This window comes from Orbicella franksi, chromosome 3 (genome assembly GCF_964199315.1).
Source record: "Orbicella franksi chromosome 3, jaOrbFran1.1, whole genome shotgun sequence".
Classification (NCBI taxonomy): domain Eukaryota; kingdom Metazoa; phylum Cnidaria; class Anthozoa; order Scleractinia; family Merulinidae; genus Orbicella; species Orbicella franksi.
Genome location: NC_138147.1, coordinates 18,987,501 through 19,010,867, shown reverse-complemented (window position 1 = coordinate 19,010,867; position 23,367 = coordinate 18,987,501). Strand labels below are relative to the sequence as shown.

At 38.6% G+C, this 23,367-nt stretch overlaps 3 protein-coding genes across 3 annotated transcripts in view; all 3 read right to left on the bottom strand.

Moving 5' to 3' along the window:
• Positions 1 to 2,194: 2,194 nt before the first annotated feature.
• On the bottom strand, positions 2,195 to 4,054 carry LOC145483097 (D(1A) dopamine receptor-like). Its single transcript, XM_081461709.1, has one exon. The coding sequence runs from the start codon at positions 3,528 to 3,530 to the stop codon at positions 2,478 to 2,480; it is 1,053 nt and encodes a 350-aa protein (XP_081317835.1). The 5' UTR covers positions 3,531 to 4,054; the 3' UTR covers positions 2,195 to 2,477.
• A 3,071-nt stretch (positions 4,055 to 7,125) lies between these two features.
• LOC145483117 (alpha-1A adrenergic receptor-like) lies at positions 7,126 to 8,603 on the bottom strand. Its single transcript, XM_081461720.1, has one exon. The coding sequence runs from the start codon at positions 8,518 to 8,520 to the stop codon at positions 7,444 to 7,446; it is 1,077 nt and encodes a 358-aa protein (XP_081317846.1). The 5' UTR covers positions 8,521 to 8,603; the 3' UTR covers positions 7,126 to 7,443.
• An 11,757-nt stretch (positions 8,604 to 20,360) lies between these two features.
• Positions 20,361 to 23,367, bottom strand: part of LOC145482382 (putative ammonium transporter 3) — a 7,793-nt gene continuing 4,786 nt past the window's right edge. Inside the window, exons 4-7 of the mRNA XM_081461015.1 lie at positions 22,778 to 22,975; positions 22,081 to 22,330; positions 21,445 to 21,719; positions 20,361 to 21,063 (exon numbers count right to left, since the gene is read on the bottom strand). Of these exons, the coding sequence (XP_081317141.1) occupies positions 20,777 to 21,063; positions 21,445 to 21,719; positions 22,081 to 22,330; positions 22,778 to 22,975 (1,010 nt within the window). The 3' untranslated portion in view covers positions 20,361 to 20,776. The remainder of the gene's footprint in view (positions 21,064 to 21,444; positions 21,720 to 22,080; positions 22,331 to 22,777; positions 22,976 to 23,367) is intronic.

Here is a 23,367-nt window from a genome sequence, read left to right as displayed (position 1 = left end):
CTTCAGTTTATTTTGGATACAATATGTTAACTATTTTTATGCTAATACAACTAATGGTACATTTTCTGGTTAATTTGATTTACGATTTATTTTTTATTTCTTCCTTTTTTTTTCTAAGAGCCAGCTAGTAGTAGCTGACAATGGCCATTCACACAATCTAAAGAATACAATAAACTTTAAGTGACCCCTGCTTCATTCCCGAAAAGGAACAAGAAAAAGCCCAGTAAAAGAAAAAATTGTCAACTAGAACCCTTGTGTTGCTTTAATTGTACAACACAATCAACCTTTTCTAATTTGTGTCGTTTTCTGTTTTCTGGTCCATTTGGAAGGTGTCAAAACTGAGGTAAAATAAATCATTGCTAACAACCTCTCAAACAAAAACGTGTTGTGCCTTCGTTTGAGTTCGTATTACAATACTAAGCATGTTGGCTTAATCCACTGTAGGACGGTTTTGGTAATAAAAGCATAAGTTGATTTGAGTCGTTCGGTTTTGTAATATTGGTTTTTGTATTTGTTTAAAGTACGTACGGTACGAATCGTGCAGCTGCAAACCAACTCTAATTATTTGAGTGTTACCACATACGAAAGACTATTTTTTTCCTTATCTTCCATTATTCCATATATATATATATTGCGGTATTCCAGCCCACCAAAGTATGTACTGGGGTCAATGATTAGGTCGGGTTTCATCTAAGACTATCAGTCCAAGCAAATTCGCCAAACTCGTCACATTTATTTTAATTCTAGCCCTGATGTAAGCTGTAGCGTGGAACGTCGCGCCGGACGAGAAACCATGATGCTGTATCTTTTTTAATATTCTTCTTTCGAAATCTTAGAACCATGATGGAGGTGAACTATTATTTGGAACATTATTATTAAATATTATTTGGGTACATAAACACCACTGTGAAATAAAGGACTGAGAACAAATTCGGAATTTTGCAGCGCGATTACCCAACTTTGAATTTCGTGCGTGGCGTGCACGGAAAATCGCTTCATTATTATTTGATATGTTATTATCAGTCCGAGGAATTACTGATCCTGTGAAACAATATAATTAAAGCTCGTCTCCTGTGAGAGTCCATGTTAGTGCAGTTCTGAAAATAAATGTCGTTAGTGACTGATATTTACACTATGCGCAGTATATATACTCCCGGGTTCAAAGCATTGATTACAAAACAGTCAAACTGATTGCGTTTCTCATGTCCAATCCCCTTGTCTCAAATAGGTCGACATTTTGAATGAATTAAATTAACTCTCTCGACTTGATCGATTCGTATCGTTTTCAAAACAAGCTAGAACATCATTTAGGTAGAAAAACAACCACCTTCCCCCTACAAAAAATAAACAAATAGATTTGTAAATAAATAAATGAACAGAAATTGAAAAGGGAAAAAACAGGGAAGAAATATTGTGTGCTACGGAGAAAATAATCATTGGTCCACTGTAATCTCTGGTATAACAGATGCTGCTTACTCATTACACAACCACCATTGTAGTATGGGGGTTGATGCTATTCTATACGCAGGTGGTTTTTTGGAGAGCCAAAGCAAATAAGATTTTTTTTTAATCAAACAAAGGCAAACACACACACACACACACACACACACACATACAAAAAGAGACACGCGCATTCGTGGAGCAAAGGACTAGGTTCTCTCTGTGAATTGCGAAAAATTTCAATTTTGCTAGCTTTGTAATATTTCTATATATAGGCCTTTCTCCATGTTTCGTGATAAGTATTATCTTTCTTTAGCATGTGTTTTATATTACGTTGATGTATTATATTACTATTGAAGATATTTCTTGTTAAATTTTGAATCATGAACTCTGTGAAGACTTTCAACGTTGCTTTACACAATTACGGTTTGTCCGGAAACACTTACAAATACGCCATTTTTTCGTCACAATTGGACATCGGAAAGTTTCTAGCCCAGTTTTAAATAATTCATGACAACTGGTAACGAAGCGAATAAGCTGTTAGTAGATTTATACGCTTCAGTTAATTTCCCAGCAATGAAATACCTGGAATGAAACACTGAGTAATCTGGAGCTGAAGAGAGTTCAGCCGCAAGCAAGTTTCAAAAGGCAAAAAATGACTGCTCGTTTTTTCATCTTTTTCTATTTAAATAATTCCCCTTGATTGTGTTTTGATGTTGAACTTTTCTATGGTAAAATTGCCTATTTTTAGTTTTTCAGGTTGCCTTAAGCTAGCAATATTCATTTTTTCTTAACTACATCATCTGCAGTTTTGATAATGATAGTAACATAATTTGTCAGCTATGTTTGGCACTCACAACATGTCCACAAGAAGCTTTTAAAAGCGACGTTAACTTTATGTTCGGGTAAACATTATTTTGTTTACTTACAAGTAATCTTTGAAACTGAGTTAACAAGTTGATAACGAACAGCAGTTGAACATATACAGCGAAATTAAAATTATGCTATATTTACAGAATTCAATATTAATCCTCGCTTCACCGGTGCGGTCTAATTCCGTAGAAACTTCGAAAGAACTTAATTATTATCTTCTTAAAAGCTCGCCTAAAGTCCTGGTTAAAACCAGCGTACACCAAAACGTTAACACAGTTATTAGCATAAATCATAAAAACACAGATTCTAGTTAACGACGCGGGGGCTGAAGGAGCCCCCAACATTTCTGCTAAGTCGATTGCTATGATAGGAACTACAAGCACGATAAAAATGCCAACGATTATAGAAACCGTCTTGGCAGCTTTCCTATGCTTAATGTTATCCCGATGGCGCTTTTTTCTTCTTTTTGTACTAGACGAGGTTTCTTCTTCGATGATGCTAAGGTCACCGTTTGTATTGCGGCATGAAGCAACCGCAAGTTCCTGTGCGTGAATCTTGCGCACGTGTCTTAAACTGGCTTTGAGAATAAAGCCGTATAAAGGTACTACTGTACCAATGGGAATGGCATGTACAAGAACGTACATGCTCATTATATAATCCTGGTTCAGATAGGTAGGAAAACGACAAATTCGTGATGGGACATCAGGACTAAGCCACACTAATCGGGAGGCGGCCGTTATACTTAACACAAAAGCTACTGACCACGCACATGCAATTGCACCAAATATGAATTTGAGGCTCGAGTATCTTACATAAATATAAGGATACTGCACGGCTAGAAATCTGTCGATGCTTATTACAAGGATAGCTAGGTTGGAACTGCTCCCAAATAATATTGAAGTAGGAATTGCGACTCTGCAAAAAACGTTTTGGTCGTATTCAAGCGCCATCACCTCCAGTATCCGCAAAGGAATTGCCACAGCTCCCTGGAAAAAGTCGGCCACTGCAAGATTGGCGAGGAAATAGTTACTTGTGTATGACCGCAACGTGTGGTCCCAGATAACAGCTGTTATAACGAGAAGGTTTCCAAACACCGCAATAAATGAAATCACCGAATAAAGGCACGCCAGAGGGATGGATCCCGTTGGATTCTCAGGTAACTGGCTGACTAAACCGGAGGCTGAATAAGAAGAGCTATTTCCTGTAAAATGTTCCATTCCTCAATTTATGTTTGGGCGTGAAAAATATCGTCTTTTGTTGATCTCGCTCTTTTATTCACGGCTATGGCTTACAGTGCTGTTAAATCGTTTACCTTGTCCTGCGAGAATAAGCAGGCCAATCACGTACCGAGCGTTCGCGGAAAACAACTGGTGCCTTGAGTATGAAATGAAATCTGGCTCTCTTCCAACGAAAACCATAAATTCAAATTTGCCTTTCAATTACGACCACTTGACCACCTCCCAGTCTGCCGTAAACTAAACCTTTTCTCCATGGTTTTATATCCACTTTTTTGACACATTTACTTTCTGACACTGATCAACAAAACCTCTCGTTTCTAAAATCTTTATGGTTTATGTTTGCCATCCATATTTGTCGAAGGAATATTTCGATGGGTTGCATGGTAATTCAGATCTCCAACTAATGACAACAATAACCTTGAAAGATAGCCGTTTTCGCTACTGAATTTTGCATACACGTCAAATAGAGGAACTTTGCCAGATTATAAACCGATCCATCTGAAAGGGTCTTTTTATCCACCGCTACGAAAAGCTTGGCAAATCAAGTGCCGTGAAAATAGATGGACCTTAGTTTTCGAGATCAAAACAGTGACCTTGTTGTGTACCTTTCATTACAATGGACCGACCATTAGTGCTAGAAAAGCTGTATAAACAAAGTCCTCTGTATGCCATAGGTTCTCGTTTGTACAAACTTATTACTTTCATTTCGGTTCGGTTGTGCTAACAAGTTCCGGTAGGAAGATAAGCACTTTTCTAAATGGGTTTCAATTCTCTGTTAAGAAATTACTTATTCTAATCACACGTTGTCACGATAATATTCTTTTATTCCTTTATTTACTTGCCTGTTTTCTTGACAGTATTATAATTATTTTTCATGGGTGAACCAAGAAAAGGTAATAAATATCGCGGATTATAACGACTAGCGTTGCTCATTTATTCAAATCTTTTGAATAAACATTCTTGTCCCGTGCGACCTTTCAAATCGCGAAAGTAACGATCATTTTTTTCTTCGTATTTATGCCAAGTTCTGGTGATGAACACTGTTTCTGTGTTTTTCTTCCATTTTTCTCCGAAGCAAACTGCAACTGGAATTGATTGTGTTAACCTGACTGTTATGTGGTGCGGTATTTTTTTGGCAACAATATATATCAGTGATTCGATGTTGTTTCAGTGCCCCAACTAATTGATTGCGTTGTTCGGAAAGATAAAGGCTATTTTTTTCGGTCGGTTCATGCGCTAAACGGAAAGATTATGGACCATTTGACAGGGGAATTGATGATCTGTATCTGAACATGATGTCACTTATTAAATCGACGTTCTGGTCTAAAGCGGTCCGTACTCTAGATTACGGCCTGGATAATTGACCAATCACATAAAGCGTGCACCAGACAATTATAACATTTCATTAGCCTGGTTTAGTTACTGTGAAAAACGACCTTTATTTTGCCTCACGATTGACGAGGAAAGAACAAGTTCGCCATATTTGATGTAGGGACTAAGAGGTGTATCCCGGACCATGTAGATATTAAGTTTCTACTTTTAAAAAATGTAGCTGTGAGTGAAACCCAACTGCAACATGGATTTTTGAATTTTTAATTAACTCGAAATAAATCTTTTTAAAATTGCGACTGCTTCTTTCACCTTTTTTGTTCCGTTTAGAATATCCGTCTCTAACATGTTTGTTTGTTTTTCTCTCTGCCGATCAAATGCACTGACAGAAGAGGCATTCTTTTCCGTCTATAAAATTGAGTTGGCTTCGGAAATATTGCTAGGTCTTCCCACATTCAATAAGTGACGTCGCAGGTCACGCTAACAGTTCAATTTACGTCTTGGATCAAAAAGCCAAGGTTTTTCAATTATTCTCTTCTATGCAGAAAATTCGCTTCAAAAAAATATACAATCGCTTTCGGTGCACTTCAAGATCAGTATTTCTTTGTGTGATATTTTATAGGAGAAAGACCATGTCCCTTTCTTACGAAAGTGTGTCGATCAAATGATTTGGGACAAAAATAAATCCGTTACGCAGACCCATCCCCCAGAGCTCTTTGAAGTAATGGCTTTATTTAATTGTCCAAGGTGGGGTCCATTTACCTAATGGAGCACGCACTTGTATAGTTTTCAAAATGCTAATGTAAAGGCAGGTCGCGTATATTGATATGTTTGTTCCTTCTTCATCAAACTGAATAACTTGGCAGCACAGCAAAATGTTTCATCGCTATTTAAAGATAACCAATATTTCGAATCCACTTCTCGCTATTTCTGTTTCTGCTTTTTTATCTTGCTTTATGATATGTCAGCTTAATTACAAAAATTCTTGTCGAATTTCCTTTGCTGTTCAAACTGCTTAATCTGGAAGAAGTTGAAGTGACTGTTAGTCTGACAATAGCTAGGATGAGACTGAAAACAAAAAAATCTTCCCAGGGAATGTAATCAAATGACTTGTGGTGAAATGTTAAATGTTTGCCAGTTTAACTTCATCGGTGCAACTTTTTCCAGTTGATGTACCAAGTGCAGTGTCCGGGATATTGTGTTTTGACCCCTTGTGTCAGCAGCAGCATTTAACATTCTATCCTCAATAAGAAGAAATAAATTGCCAGCTTGGTCCTCAGGCATACTTGTATGACATTAAACGGATGTAGTTTGGTCAGAAAATTGATGAAGTTCGAAAATTAATTTCGACAGAGTGAAGAAGGTCTGACTAAATGGCTATGTTTTAAGAATGAGCATTTTCGATAAGCAAGTCTGTTCAATAAAATTATACGAAATTTGAAAAACATCTTTACAACGTTCCAGTGACCCACACTACAATCATTGGCAGACAATAAATTAGTCCAGGAGAAAGACCAATAACAACAAATACACTAATCATTTCAATTTATAAGCAATCACTGTTTCAAAACACTAATGATTCGCGCTGGCTTTTTTCTAGATGAATGATGGCTTTGTAAAATGCTGGTTTAACGATGTTTGGCTGCGCGCTTTTGTCCAGAAGGAAACTCTTCTGTAATTGCGGATCCGTCGTTTTATACTACGTAAAACACCCACTTTGCTCTGCTTTGCACAGCCTTTAACTACCGTGAAGGGGAAGTCAAGGATGCAATTCTCCCTTCGAGAGATACAATCGGTTCACCTCAGCGCTACCGTCCACTACTAATGTTGGAACGGTGCATCCTCTGCGACGCCCACCTGACCACTTGGTGAATATAAAGGGTTGAATCTCAGAAATTTTAGCTGATTTAAATGCTACTGAGTGTAAAAACTGAAATCTATTACCTTCCAAACAGTTCATTGTAAAACGCTGTTAATTTTGCTTAAAATTGTTGTGCATAAGTGCGAGTCTGGAGTATCTGACATCAAAGTATCTACTCTATAGATCTTGTTTTCATTCCTCTTAAATTGACGAAGAGGCGCACTTTTAGTTTCATTATCTGTTGAAGAAAAGCTTGTTTCGACGATACTAATTAAAGTTCAGTTCGATCACGTTTCTCGAATTCTATGTTCTTGCATTATTTCGAACGTTTATGCAGTAGTAAATTACAAGGGCAAGCCGATTTTCAATCTGAGCATGGAAAGTCCGTTTTATCTGTCCGCCATTAATTATCTATGGAAACAATGAAACTGCAGGAAAAACAAATGGAATCAAGATAAGCAATTTTCGTCATACCGGCACTTAAGCAATAGATACTGTTTACTTACAAAGGATCAATAAAATCTTAAGTAAAGTCTTACCCTTCTAATTAGGCGGTTTCGATGGAACTAAACATAAATCGAATACTTTTGGAACTAGTTATTGAAAGTTACACGCTTCGCTCACGTATTTACCTTTTAAGCATGATCAGAGCTGAAACTGCATTTAAACTTTCGCCATAACTAACCAACCAGCATTGTATTTTTAATCTTGTCCCTCTGTGTTTATCTGTTCTAATGAGTTTGTGCATTGTATTTCATTCCAGCTTCTCCCCCTGACAAAATTTATGCCTTTCAGAACAATCTTCTTAAACGTTTTCCTATAATCACTGTTAAAACCTGCATAAATGAAAACATTCACGCAATGATTGGCATATATCATCAGAACCGTCGTCTTAACAACTGGTACTGGTACAACTGCACCTCTGAGCATCTCAACAATATCAATAATAATGATAGGGACAACCAAGAGGATGAAGGATCCCACAACTGCAGCCACGATACGTGTGGATTTTCTTTGCCTTGCTGCTTCTGCTTTCCTTTTCCGTACTTCTTCCACACGCTCCGGATCAAATTCGGAATTTCCTTCAGTCCGAGAGTTGTAATTGATAGCAGCAACTTGCGCTCCAATTCGTCTCACATGCTTTAGGCTCGCTCGCAGGATGAACACATTGAGGAAAGTAACCGTGATTATGGGAATGAAATGGACAAATACGAACAGAAATGAGATGTACTCTTGGGTCAGAAATGCTGGAAACCGACAAAAAGTAACTGAATTTTCTGGCTCTCTTGCACCCCAACCCATGGCAGGTAAAAGCGAGAAAATAACCATCCACAACCAGGTCACACACACCCCCAGTAAAGCGCGTTTTGTTGTGACCCAACTGCTATAGAAGTATGGCCAACATATGGATATGAACCTCTCAGTAGCGATCAGTAAGATGTGGAGATTTGAGGCGCCGCCAAATAATGTGGAAACGTATATTGAAGCGTGGCAAAAGGATTGATGGTCGCATTCTGCCTTCAGAACTTCTAGGAGTCTGAGGGGAAGTGAGACTGCTCCTTGAAAGAAGTCGGGTACAGCTAAAGCGACAAGGAGATAATTACTTGTTGTTTGCAGTCGTCTGTTGGTGCAAACCGCCAACATGACAAGAATGTTCCCAAACACAGAAATAAGAGCACTGGCGAAATACAGCGCCGAAATGAAGAACGTTTCCAGAGTAAAAGTGGTTACTGGCATCGCTGAGCCATTGCTTGTATTCGAGCCTTGAATGTCATTCATCGTTTCTGCAACGACTGACGCGTTTTATATTTTTACGTAAAATTCCAAGTCTTTTGTTGCATTTCTTAAAAAGTGGATTTTTAACCAAGATGCTGACCGAAAATGAACCCTTCATATATCACATTGTACTTAAAATGCATCCGTTGTTGAGAGGGCAGAAGTCATCTTTGTCTATCTGTTTGACGTCTGCCAGCTACCAGATAAATATTCTAATTGAGTAGCCTCGGATTTTAATTTACTCATGGTGCGAAGGTGTAATTTGTTCTTGGACCCTAAGGCTGATATCGTTAATTATATCAGTCCGTAATTAAGAGTGGCTGTTGTTAATGAGTTACAGACTGTCGGGTCACGTGGAATTTGCAAATCTGCATTCATAACAGACAGCCCTTGCTAATGGAAATTGCTTTAGCGACTTTATATTAAAATGATAACAAACTCAAACGGATATGAAAAGGATTTTAATATATTTGAAGATGACGTTTAATTTTACTTAAGATAGTTCATCTCTCTTAATTTATTTGGTAGGAAATGAAGTGTCAAAACTTATAACCCTGCAAAAAGGAATTGTTTGGTTTGCCAAGCTTTGAAAGAAATCAATTTCAGTGTAAGGTAGACGAACTCAAATTACGGTAAGAAATATACACCTTACTTTGAATTATTTTTCTCTTTAGACTGAGTAATAAATAGCTTCCTTTATTTTTCGGCGCCAACAGATGTTTGCAGCGTGAGCTTCAGATAAATGAAACAATTAAAAGTAAAGCATAGAGGCTGAAGGACTTCCTTTGTATTGCGGCAGTCCCCAAGGCTCGTTCAAATTAAAGGTACCGACGTTTTGTTGAAGTCTAGTGCCGGCGTTTAGCTAGTCTGCTCGAATGATGTTCTGGAATATTTTCATGCACAGCATGCTAACTTCAATAAGCATCAAAAACAAACGTGAGACAAAGACAAGGAACATGGAGTTGCTCGTTAACTGTGTTCATTCTCACTATTACTGACACCTGTCTCTTCTGCCTGATAGCTGGGAATTAAGGTAACATGGTAGATGGATTGACAGTGTTTGGAAATCGCGCTCTTACGCTGCCGCTTTGAAAGAAAACCCCATCAATCTGTACATTTTCTGAAAGCTTAATAATTATGGAGCACAATCATATCTTTGAAATTTTCTAAAGAGTTATTGTCTAGTAATATTAAAAAAAAACAAACCAAAAAAACCAGAAACACTGCTTCCCTTAAACTGGTTCGCTTCCACGCGTGAATTGTAGGAGCGGCGCGATTAACGTCGGAAAAGTTTTCTGACATGTTACCCTCAAAACTAGTCTCCTCCGCAGCCGTTTTTTGGGATGTCACGCAACGCTCCCCCAAAGAAACGGCTGCTCACAACCGAACAACATTCCTTTCACGAAATTAGCCAATCACCGCTTCCGTTCCATTTTCAAGAACGTTTTCGCGCCAAATTCGCCCTTTGAAACTTGTCCAATCAGAGAATGTCTGTTATCTTTGTATCCCGTCGTGGGAGATGTCACAAATGAAACATGCAGATTTCCGGCTTTTGTTTAGGGACGCCGAAACGGCGACGCTTGAACGAGCTTCTAAGTAGCTGAAGACTCTTCAAAGTTTAAGCTAATTAATAGAAGCTTTCAACTCAAAAAATTATTGTCGAGAAGGACGATATCTATTTCAAATTAATAAAGGAACCAGGAAAACAAGTAGCTTCGCTCGATTTGTTGACAGCGAGTTCTAAATGCCGCTCTTTCCTCCTGATTACAATCTTTAGGAAGCGTTTAGCCCTTGATTGACGCTTACAATACGACATTTCCAGAAAATATATATTCTCTCGTTAGCTGAACATGAAGCACTTGTACTTAGGACTTTCATTGACATTTTTTTTAAGTCCGTCATGATCGTAACCTGCGAACACCGCCTACTTTTGGCGACGTGCGGCGTTGAACAAAAGCCAGAAATCCCTCTCGCGTTCGCACCGCAGACCTTTTCGCGCGAAAGCTTACGTCATTCACACTTTGCTATTATGTGATTAGTCGGTTCAACAGAGCGCAAACAAACCACAAACACAAAAGGAAAAGAATGTGGTTCGGATGTGAGTAGCCGTTTCTTTGGGGGAGCGTTGCGTGACATCCCAAAAAACGGCTGCGGAGGAGACTATGAATTCTTTTACTTAGAAGATTTCGTCGGCGGTTTTGGTATCATGTTGCGCAAGTTTAGGCGTCTTCGTTCTCCAGACATTTTTGAATTAAACCATGCCTCATTAAGCCTCTTTGGCTTCCTCGAAGACGGAAATGGGCAAAACTTTCTTGCGTTTCCGTCCTGACATAAATAAAATTTGATAAGAACGAAAGCTAACTTGCGATGAAACCACAAGATCGAGAACAGTTCGCGTGCACAGATCAGATATGGCATCGCAATTCGCTTTACACGTGACACTGGCGGTGAATTTTAATTTGAGGTGTCAACGTGCCGTAGGGGTTAATGAGATTCAAAAAGTGAAAAAGCTTTTTTTTCCATTCTCTTTACAAAATATTTACCTCAGTCTTCTCAATTTGAACAGCAAAAGGAAAAAATTTTTTCGCATTTGGTAAAAATTCACCTACCATGATACCTTAAAGCATTCTCGCCCCCCAGTGCTACTCGTCTTAAAATGTCGTTGACGAGTAGCTCTGACGCACCAAAAGATTCGAATTTTTTCATTGGCCGACAAAAAATGAATGCGCAGCACAAATGAAAATTACAAAGCTCTACGCATTCCATTTTACTTCCGGCCCGGGTGCCGGCACCTTCGCTCAGTTGACTCAGGCGCGCTTCACGAAAAAAAAAAAAAGCAAAACAAATGGTGACCTTTCCCGATCGATCCGAAGGAATCGTTAAAGTTTCCAGGTAACCAAAGAAGTACGTCTTCTGCAACGATGTCATTCTCGATCGTAATCATCGTCTTTTGTTGTAGCAGCGAGAAGGTGGGAAGAAACGTTTAATACTCTGAGAATCAACCAGCTAATACAACAATTACTTTGTCGCTGACCATACCCCAAGAAATCATAAAATAAAAAAAAATCGGCAGTGGGTTTCAAGTAACGTTTGTCTTCCTTTATGAAAAGCTCAAAAGGAAAGCTAGAGCCAGGTGAAAAGACGAAGAAATATCACTCTTGCTAAGCAAATGTGACACTGGAAATCCAAAGGTGGGTGTGTTTTTCTCTCTCTGAAAGATCAAGCAGATCAGATTCTAGCAGTTCAAAATGTGTTGATATCAAATTGCCAAAATGAGTCAAAGATTCGTGTTATAATACTCTGCTACGTACCTGGATGATGTAGCAAATGGTCTGAACATGAAATTTGGTTTGTTTCGTCCACATATTGCTATGGATGTATATGTTATTATCTGTTAAGAAGCTTCTGCTGTTATAGATATATATAATATCTGTTTTTTAGCTCCCCTCTCTTTATTATTGAGACCTCCCCTATAGTCTCTCCCCAAAAAACACGAACAAACCTTTTGTGGTCAGGTAAGAGTTTAGTTTGCTTTAGAGCCTCCACCCAAATTTATTTTTTTAATAATTTACTTGCGGAAATGATGTGTAAAGGAAACTAACCATAGATAACCATAGCTGAAATTCGAGGCCCTTTCCACTCTCCCCACTTTAGTTAGGAAGCAACTGCAACTAGCAAAACTTTGTTCCGTCACAATAACATTAATCAGTAAATAACAATTTAATTTATCATCCATGCAAACAACTGTGAACACATATAAGAGACAATTATTTATACATGTATAACTGACAACGAATCATCAGACTAGTGGGTTTCCAAATGTGATTTGGAAATTATCTCTATTAAAAACAAATCAAACATTATAGGTGTGCAGAGTTACATTAATATCCCCATAAGAAAAATGTCATACTGTTTTTGTTACCCTTTGAAAGATTATTTATTTCCTGCCATTATTTACCATTCTTTGTTGATTTTCAGACCATAATAGTGCTACATAAATTCCTCGAAGGATGACCATATATGGATAATTCAAATAGGAATGCTATTCTTGCAGTTCAATAAATAATACTGGGAGAAAAGGAGATGGAGATAGAACGATCGTTAATAGTAAAGCTATGTGGTTGATGTTCTGATCAACCTCAAGACGTAGAAAGTATGCGTTCGAGATTTGTTGTTGTACATGGTTGTATAACAGGCTGAAGAGCCTTATTACCATGAAGTAACACGAATTATAAAAGAGAAATGACAATGCATTATTTCCCATTCATTTTGCTCATGCAGTTTCCTAAAAAAAACTCTTCCATAATGTACATTGAGGCACACCAATATGAATCACTCTCATTCGCATCAGGCACCTCTGATGTATACCAATGCCAAATACTAATGTCATAGTTACATCATTTTAGCTGTATTATATTTTTGGTAACACCATGTACTCAAGTGGGAATACTGAAATAAATTGTTGTTGTTGTTGTTGTTGAAAGCACCCAAAAGATTAGGGTTAATATGAGCTGGTTGAAAGGTATAAAATGAACAAAAACAATATAATAATGATATCAACAAAAGCAGTGGGGGATGAGGGACAAAATGTTGGGAATAGCCCTATATCTAGTTTTGTAATGTCTGCAGCCTTTTCTCAGACCTGAATGTACAAAATCCTCATTAGATGTTTCAAATACGCTAATTAAAATTGCTGCAGAGTTATTTTGGAAGCCCCCAGCACACATATATAACCACTCAATAACAACTGGCACAGGACTTTTATTTTTTTTCTCTGCGTTTTTCTTAACATGATAGTAACCAATTCAAAAGCCAATTGCTACCCTATGCCCTGGTTACCACAGACACGTATTTTTTTTATTCTTTCCTTAGCCATATGCAAAATAGATTTCTCTTCTCATATGTATTTAATTATAATACTGATGTAAATTAATTCTGTAAATAATGCACAATAAAAGTTGATTGATTTATTTAATTTGACAGTTTAATGATCTGTTGATTGCGTAAGACCCTTTTTTGTAAAAAAAAAAAAAATAGAACAGAATGGAGTTACTTGAAAAAATGAGGACACGAAAGATCATATGAAAGTGAGCACCTTTATTACATTCCTTGCAAGGAAACATGAGCAAAACTCCAATACAACAAAACTTTCCTGAGTTCAACAGATTTTTATTCTGTTGCAGCTCACAAACCTATGTAAATAACCAGGAAGTAAATAGTTCTTACCATTAAAGAATTTTCTCTTTATCTATCAGCACGGCTTATATTTAAATCCTCGGTCAGTGATGCAATTTCCACGGCTGATTTCCACAAACGCTTCCGTGTGTCCATAAACAAATTTTACCGTGTCATTGATAGACGTAATACATGTCGTATCCTGATTACTTTGCTTGAAAGCTTTAACAACTGCGCCTCGCTCTTTAAACTTCTCCTTTTTATCGAATATGAAGAGAAGAAACAACAAGAACACAGCTATCGGTCCCTGAATTTTTCTAGACGGTCCACCACAAAATGCACCGCGAAACCCGTAGGTAAAAATAACACAAGTTGGCAATCGTGCTTGAAGCGGCGACGGCATTTAAGGCCGCTTTCTACTCTCTTTTTAACTCTAAATCACCTAACTTCAGCGAAGTAAAGACACATGTCAACGTTCCGATCTGTTTACATCTGAAGAATACACTCTATTCCTCTCTCCCTCCCTCAGAATTAGTTTCTGAGTATGAGCAGATATGCAGGCCAAAATTACGCATGCGTTACCGGATGTCCGTGATTTACGGACATCCGGTAATGGCTGCTACCAGAGCCTTCCGTTTCTCCGACCACGTGACCAGAAGAAACGGAGGCTCTGGAGACGAGAATGACCTTAAAGGGACACAGCCAGCTGGTGCACATGCGGATTAGATACAATTTCATAGCCAATGTGCATATCACAGAGAGGCCGCGGATCCATCTCTTTTAACCAAATATGATAAAATAATATCATAGGATGATCAAAAGCACACTCCAAAACAGGTTTTTTTCAGTAAACGATTGAAAATCAATTAAAACACTGCGAAGATTGAAGCGGATTTCTAGATGTACTCGACGCGTATCTTTGATTTCAAGTTGAGGCAAACTTTTTCAAAGTGAGAAAACTAGTGTCCAGGTCAACGCGGTTCCAAAGCTGACAGTGTCCTTTTATAAAAAGAGGATAAAAAGTCATCTCTGAACTGAATTAAACGAGAAGCGGTGAAATTGGAATAAGGAACTAAAATACATAAATTTACTGCATAACTCTAAAAATAACTTCATGATATAAGATCTGGAGGTCACCCTTCTCTGAAAGCAACTTATATAGGTCTCGTAACAGATGAAAATGACCTTGACGACAGCAAACAGATAAATAAAAAATGAAAACGAAAAAAAAAAAAAAAAAAAACTTTCCAGCTTCACATAAAGGAAGACCATGATAAGATGTTTTTATTGCAAGCCCTTAGAGAAGACATATCAATTACATTCATGTATTTTTTTGCCATTGCATGAAATATTTCTAAAGAGTCCTTATTTATGCAGGAACGCACTGCACGCAACGCATGAAAAAGGAAAGCAAGCGAAACCCTTTAATCGTAGTGGCTCGTGAGCTCTAGTCCGTTGCATTCTGTCAGGCTGCACGCCAACCATAAGTCAGGGCTTATTTATTTACTTGGGTGGACAGTAGCCCACCGCACCTCATGCACTCACTCTACATGATATTTGTCAGTGACAAATTTGAATAAAATTAAAGCTCTATTAGATGCTCATTTCTAACGTTTTAAAATCTGTTGAAGTCTTTTGTTTGTGATTCATGAAATTAAAAGACCAGAAGGATAGACGTCTGACCAGTGAGCAAACTTTAATCGAACTCAGACAGTAAGGTGTTATAACACAGCCTGGAGTCCAATACTTTGAATGGGAGTTGAATAAAATTTCTCAAGGACTGCGCACTAGTTTTAAACAACAAATAATCTTAAATGACACATTTCATTTCTTTTTAATTATCACTATTCTTTATCACCTGAGATTTCAGACGATGCTTATCATATTCGTTGCACGCTCTGACCTTAGGCCATTTGATATCCTCGGCCACAAATTAAAAACTTAGAAAGCGCGGTCTGTTGTTTATTGCTGTAGAACTGATCTTTAACAGTTCGTGACTTGCATAAGTAATTTAGTTTCAAACATCGACGTAAAGCCTTTTTATTATTATTAATTAGTCTGCAAATGATCTACTAGGCCCTGTTTACAAGCAGGTAGGGTAACCCTAGTGCTAGGGTTACCCTAGCGGGCGGGTGAAACATAGCCCGGAGTTACGAGCAAAATTTCACAGGTAGGGTTACCTACCACCCAGGACAACTTAATATGCTTGGTGACCGCACGCATTGCAAACAAAATGGCCTACAAGAGAAGGGTTGTGGCAGTTACTTCGATTCTGCTGTCGTTGCTGCCAGTGGTAGCTGTTTATCAGTGCCATGGAGTTTTGCTGTGTTACCTTCTCATTTCTAGAAAGCGACAGCAAGTTGCCTTGTTAAACGCGGCTATGGAATACAATAAAGCACTAGTTCGAATGCGACATGTAAAAAGGAGAATTATTCGACCAAGTCGATTTCAAAGAAAACCAGGCCGTACGGATCAATGGCGGAGAAACTTATTTGAGGGTAGGATGGAGGAAAGCGAATGGAAGAAAAATAGAAAAATTTCAAAGGGTCTGGAAACAAGTAAAACGTTGTCCCGCGAAGGCGGGTTATCCCTAGCTGCCTTGTAAACACGTCGATGAACAAAAGAAGAAATGTGGGAGCGCTAGGGTAACCCTCCTGTTAGGGCAACCCTAGCACTAGGCTTACCCTACGGGCTTGTAAACATGCCCCTAGAGTTGGGTTTTCAGGTCTTGAGCATCTCGCAGTGATTGACAGATTAACCCATACTTATCCTATTACGTATTAGTAGAATTCTACTAGTATACTAATGCAAATGCTGTAATCTGATTGGCTGAGCCATTGAACACTATCAGCCATTAGTGTGCAGTGGCTGGAGGTCGTTTAGGAAATCGCGACATTTTTTTCGCTTTTCCAAAGTTGTGGAGGAAAATTTTGATGCAAATGGATAATTAAATTCCTGAGAAGTCAAAATGAAAGACATTTTCGGTTTCTTGACAGTTAAAAAAGTTGAAATTATTGATAAACCTGATTCGCGCGCACACAACTTCAATTTTAAATGACAATTCAATTCGAGCGACTTTTTTCAGGCGCAAAGTTTAATAATACGCCAAGAAATAATTGGAAACCGTTATTTCTGTGGGGTGATAGTTGATGAGGCCTTCGGCCTCATCATCTTCTTTTCAGTTTCAACTGTCTTTGAATTTAACTAGCTTTGTTGAGTACCAATATTCAAGCGCACATTTTGAACATTTCTTCCACGCCCGTTTCTTCTGCGCCCATTTCTTCTGCGCATCGTTAAAGCGCATGCACGCAATTCATGTCGCAACGTCAAGCCACGTCATACATCGAGCTAAACAAGAAATATAATAAGCAAGTATAGGGCTTGGTATCGGTTCGTTTACTTCACCTGCAGTTCACACTCTTAAATGGTCGGCGATCTTTTCTTTTCACAGATTACTTCCTTAACTGATTTTCTTCATTTGACAAGAAACACAAAAAATCTGTACATGGGAAGTTACAAATATTTTGCCTTTTCTGCTCTCTTGCGACCGGAGTTTGCTTGGAATGTGGATGGCGGGCAAGCCTAGTATGTATTCTTTTTTCAGACCTATTCTACCCCAAGGAATGACATTGCTAGAGGAAACTAAGCTACTCTTAAGTTTTTAAAACCCTCGGAGCAGGGCGAAAACCAACAACAAACTCAGTCCGCACATAGCACCACGCCGGAATCGAACCCGGGCTACATTGGTGCATGGGACATTGGTGGGAGACGAGCGCTATTACCACTGCTCCATACCTGCTCACCAAGTAAGCCTGAGTGTAGCATGAATAAGAAGAAGCCTAGCTGGAAAATGGCATGTCGATAAAACTATTAAATTTAGAATTATTCGAGTTAAAATTTGCTCATGAGAGGTATAAGACATATATGTTATTTGACGGCTGGGAGGTCCGTATGGTGAAAAACTGTGACCGAGGTCTTGAAAATGCTGCCCGAGGCCCCCAGGCAGCATTTTTAAGCCCGAAGTCACAGTTTTTCACTATACGGACCGACCCTAAGCCGGCAAATAACATGTTAATTTTTTCCTACAGTAAATTGGTTTTACAGGTTACAAATGGGTTTGTTTACGCAGCTCTTGTCATTGAATCGGCTTGCGCGCCGTCTACGATTTGTAAAAAATCTTGGCAACGAACGAGTAACTCAGATAGTAGACAAAGAAAGATGTATTAAAGAACAGATCTTTTTTCGAATTACTTTATGTTAGTTGCATTTATTTCAATAGTTAAGTTCTCCAAAATTGTTTTTGAAATTTCGAAATTTTGAAATTTTGAAATTTCGTGGGAAGTTTGAAGTTTTACCACAAAAACAATTCCTGTCAGTCGTTGCTTTTAAAATCACTTGAAATCAGACTTTTCTACCGTAAATTGAGTAGCAGAAAGAGAGGAAATTTGTTTAGTGTATTCCACAGAAATTCTCCTAAATACAGCAACGATCAGAGAGGTAAACTCGACTGAAATTGACTCAAATTTTACGGCGAGAGAAACATAGGATTACGCGCCATTACAGCGCCAAGCTACAAACAACCAAGCAAACTCTCACAACTTCAAAACACTCAATTGAATTTACTTACAGTGACTTTCCTTGCCATTTTAAAGTGAACAGAGATAAACTTGCGTTGACTAATCGTCGATGGATGTGTAAAAAAGGCAAAAGATTGACGATTACCGCTAACTTTTAGGAGCGAAATTTAGGCAGCGGGAAAAAAATCCGACCCGTGGGCCGTGTCGTAAAAAGCTGGACCGGTTACGTGGTTATGATTAGCCAGTCAAATTCGAAGATTTAGGATTCCAGCCCGCTCAGATGCTTGAAAAAAAATAATAATGGATATTTTTTTGTAGACTAACAGATACTTCAGTAGACTACATTGAAAATATTAACCATCCAGAAGGACACAGCATGGCGTGTGTGCTGCTAACTATATGAATACTCAAGAAATAGTACAGCATTGCCTTGGTACTTCCTTGTTACAGATACTTCCATCGTTTGCAATTATTTGCTGTTGTAAAACGCCTCGTACACGCAAAAATTTCATATGTATTCTTTGTTCGAGGTCAGTTCAACTGACCTCATCATCAAGGCAGGCCTGTAAATGAATCCCTCTCAGATGTAACTGCCAAATAAAGATTTCATATCCCAGTCGGCAGAGCTTCCCAATACTAAAGATTATAAGCAGAACTCTTGGAAAGTAATTCTCTCTCATTGAATTTAGAATGTTCAAGTTTCCTGCAATCCAAAATAGAGCGGTTTTCAACTGACTGTCCAAAGTAATTACATGATTACTTTTGGCTTTTTGGTCAGTTTACTACAGTTTGAGATTGGCTGAGTAGTCTAATTGATAAGCAATTGGTTTGCTTTTGGTTTTACGACACTCAGTTGAAAACCGCTCTAATCATGACCACAAAAATAGGTCTTGTATTCCACAAACAATATAAATATATTTCCAGCCCAGCAGTAAGATAGATAATAACTAATGCACTTAAAGGCCAAGCTGTGATGTGACATTGAAAAAACTGCCATTGTAATTATCTGTTGCATTTGAACCTACCGATAAACCATGCCTTGTTCGTGAGTAATTTATACAAGACACACGAAACTCCGGCTACTATGTTGCTTGTGTCTCTCACTATCTACATCTACATTATGGGGATCTTGCAAAGGGAGGCATGCTCCCATCACTGCAAGACATCAAATAAAAAAATAAAAAGCAGGGTGGGGGGTGGGGGGTAAAAAACCTTAAAACTATAGCAAAGTTAAAGAAAGCAATTAGAAATGTTAAAACCGATCCCTCAAGGACTAACAGCTCTTTACGTTCCGTGTTCTTTTCGGACGATCTTTTTACAATCCAGATAATGGAGCCAGGGCACGGCAATTTCTTTTATTTTATTTGTATGTGAAAACACACAGATAGTCAACGAGATAGAGAAGTAAAGAAACCATTTATTTGCATCCAAAAACTTTGTTTTACATGAAGTGCGTAATTATATGCAAGTTGTTATTCCTTTGAAGAAAATGGCGTGCTGGTAATGGTTATTGAAATGGATCAGGGGTCTTCACTGTGAAGTTTAATTAGAAGCTGCAAATAGGGTAGATTAGTATAGAACAGCTATTGTGAACAGACAAGTCGACTTACAGTATTGTCAATAGACACCTTCTAAAAGGACATTATGGTGGGAATGTAGTGATATGGTCAAAAGCCTACCGTAAACGTCAAAGTGGAAGCACCTTTACATCAAAGTTTGCAGGAACGTACGCGTTCTGACAAATGTCCACGATTCCATTCCATTGTAAACAACCCTTATCTATACGGAAACCTTTGGTATTTTTAATACATTTGGCATTTCAACTGTGTCATAAAATGCGTCGAATACTAAATTTGTTGCATTTGAAGGTGCATCCGATTTAGACCTTATTAGGTCCTTGTATGTGGTGGCTGCGCCGGCAATGCAAGCAGCTGTCAAAACTGCACTGTCCTACAGAAAAGACTTGATAATAGTAATTTTCTTCGCAGCAAACAAAAATAAAGACAATGCTAAACTTGCTTTTGCATCTTCTAATACTTAGCACTAGAACTCTTGACAAAGAACAATTTATTTTGTTCAAAATAACCCGACTATTTTCCTACCTAACAATACTCGACGAACGACGAGGGAGTTTCCAGACGCGGGCGACCCATTATATTTTTGGCGCCAAATTACTACCTTGGAGACACAAAATGTTTCATATTTTCCACTTTCACACGATCTGATACAGTTTTTGGCATTATGAATCCCTTTCAATACCGTCGTCTTCAGTGAGAAAAGATGCCCGACCTTAGTGCCTTTCCTGTTAACGTAACTTGACGTCAGACTTCGTCAGGACAGTATAGTTTTTTTCGCCTACTGAATCCTGATAGGCATATTCAAATTTCAGGTACGGCAGCTGCATCCAAGGGTATCAGTGTTTGGCTTTTTACTTAACAGGAATCAAAGTAAGACTAAGTCTGGCGGCTTTAACATATACATCAAACAAACAAATAGTCAGCGAAAAGTCACGGGCGATCCAAATCCACCTGTATTCCAACTTCCATCTTTATTTTTCCTTTGCTTAAGCTCAGTGTGTCATCCTCAAGACCATAGTTGACGCAACCCGGGAGATTCTGAATGGAAAGTATTTGTTCCCTTTCGGCGTTGTAGCCACGAGCAGAAGCATCACATGCGATGTAATCCCTGAAGCTGTCCGTTCCATCCTCCTCCCCTGGCAACTCATTATCTTCGTGATCTGCAGAGTCATCTTCAGAGTCATTGTAGTCGATGCCATGTTCAAGTTTGTCCGCGCCTGAAAGAATAGTATGCTTAGCTCTTATTTAAGGTAATGTCTTTACAATTGTCTTTTTTTTAAGAATACCAGGTATATACACGGCAAAGTACATGTTTGAGATGAACATAACTTAGTTCACCCTCCTGACTTTGGGGAGGACCGGGGAGGCAGGCCATGGGACCAAAGATTAAACCCTGGTATACCGAGAAAATATCCCAAGATTGCCGGGTGCAGGATTTGAATTCCAAATCAGCGCCTCAATCACAAGACGCATTGCTTTCACAAAAAGAAACTCTAGTTTGTCTCAAATATGCTCCAGACTTTAATTCAAAAATCAAATGACACTTCCTGTCCAGGTCGTCATTTAACTTATGCAATAGAAATGTCATTCAATCATACCCATTATTTCCTGGTCGTAACTAAGCCTGATTGGTAGGATCTTGTTGATGAGAAACAGCTGTAGCCATGTTGTAGATCCAGCCCAAGCAGCAACAACTACGCATGCCAGGATCTGGACACCAAGCAGTTTTATACTGCCACCTTTGAAAAGCCCACGGACTTCTGAAAATCCTTCCAGCGGTTCCTCTTCGACAAACAAACCAACTGCAATCATTCCCCAGATCCCCGCCATGGCATGTGTTCCTATGCAACCCACTGGGTCATCGATTTTAAACCTAGAAGAACATTTCTCGATATTTAATTAATTTTGCTTCATTTCAAATGTAACGTTTGTCTTTGTATCTAGAGTAGCACTATACTTGATACATGTCACACAGACTAAATAATTCGTCAAGTTTAAACAAAAAAAATCAACCGTGATGGTATCTTAGAATTCTATCTCAATAAGCACTATTATCAGTATTTCCCTAGGTTTAGTTTTAATAAGTCACAAAAATGTAGTCTTTTAACTTATTTCAACCGCAATTCTACATGTAAGTTCTAAACCTGTTCGCGCAACACAAAATTATTTGACATTGGGACCACTTCAGAGGGTCGAACAAAAAAAACTGAATTAGAAAAGATTCCAAAACAAACCTGTCGATAATGTCGCAACTGCCGCAAGCTACCAGTCCTCCAATGAATCCAAGGATGAAGGCCTCCCAAGGACGGCACACGGCACAGATAGCGGTAATACCAACCAGACCCCCCAATACACCGGTTATGAATACCGCTACGTCCAGCTTCCTCTTTCGGTACAGAAAACTGTACATCACTCCCAGGATCCCCCCTCCAATGGAACCATTCAGCGTCACTACCGCTGATCTAGAGGCTAGCAGCCACTTTGCTGTTAAATTAAATTTGAATTTATTATGTGATTAAGCTATAAAATTGTTGTTATAGAATAGAGCTACTGTTTAAAGACAAAATCAGTCCCAGTTATCGTTTTGTGTTCGCACTATGCTATTGATTATTAATTAGGTCGCACGACAAGATTATGGCAAATTTCAATATTCCTTGCCGGGTCAACCCTCGATTAAGTATGTTAAGATAACGATCTTATCTTACTGAAAGCAATTAATCTCTAATGCAAGTTTTTGGGCCAGGTTTCTGAAACAAGCGAAATCGATAAACGGCGCAGTAGGTTGATTTGAGACAGATAGTCTAACAGATAGTCCTGAGCAGTTTGAAAAGTTAGCTTATGAACACTGACTCCAACATTGTCATCCTTGTAATTATTTTTTAACAATGAGAGCCTAATTTATAAATTCTCCATTAGATGTGAATTACATACATCCACTGATTCCAAAGGTGCTGCCACAGTTGAACCCCAGCCAGCCCCACCACAGCATAAATGTCCCGAGCATCACATTGGTCAGCGAACCAGGCTTGCCTCTTTCGACTGACTTGTCATATCGTCCCAGTCTAGGTCCCAGCATTATCGCAGCCACCAAGCCCGCGACACCTCCAACTAAGTGCACCCCTGCGCATCCTACAGAACACGACACACCACAGGTGAAGGGTGTTCAAAAATAAAACTATTGCCGGCTTTCACATGACGTCACTAAAATTCAAACTACAAAACTATTGATCCTCCTGACATTTTTCTTCCATGATGTATACGAGCAGCTGAAAACTAATATTCATACAAATTTTTGCTCCGAATGGGTTCTTCGTGTTTGTGACAGACTACGCTTGAATTTCTGAGCTTTTGCGCGAAGCGGAATTTACATGACGGCCAAGAGAGCCGTCATGTTGGTTAAAAATGTGACTTGATTCGGGTAATTTGGCTATCCGAACAGTTCTTGTATTAGAAAAAGTATTATTTTAATGTTTTTGAGTTCCTCGAGAGATAAATTCACGCTTTTGTAGCAAAACTCAGTG

Bases quoted from the DNA above. Each gene is read 5' to 3' on its own strand.
- LOC145483117 (XM_081461720.1), bottom strand. From the start codon at position 8,520: ATGAATGACATTCAAGGCTCGAATACAAGCAATGGCTCAGCGATGCCA.
- LOC145483097 (XM_081461709.1), bottom strand. From the start codon at position 3,530: ATGGAACATTTTACAGGAAATAGCTCTTCTTATTCAGCCTCCGGTTTA.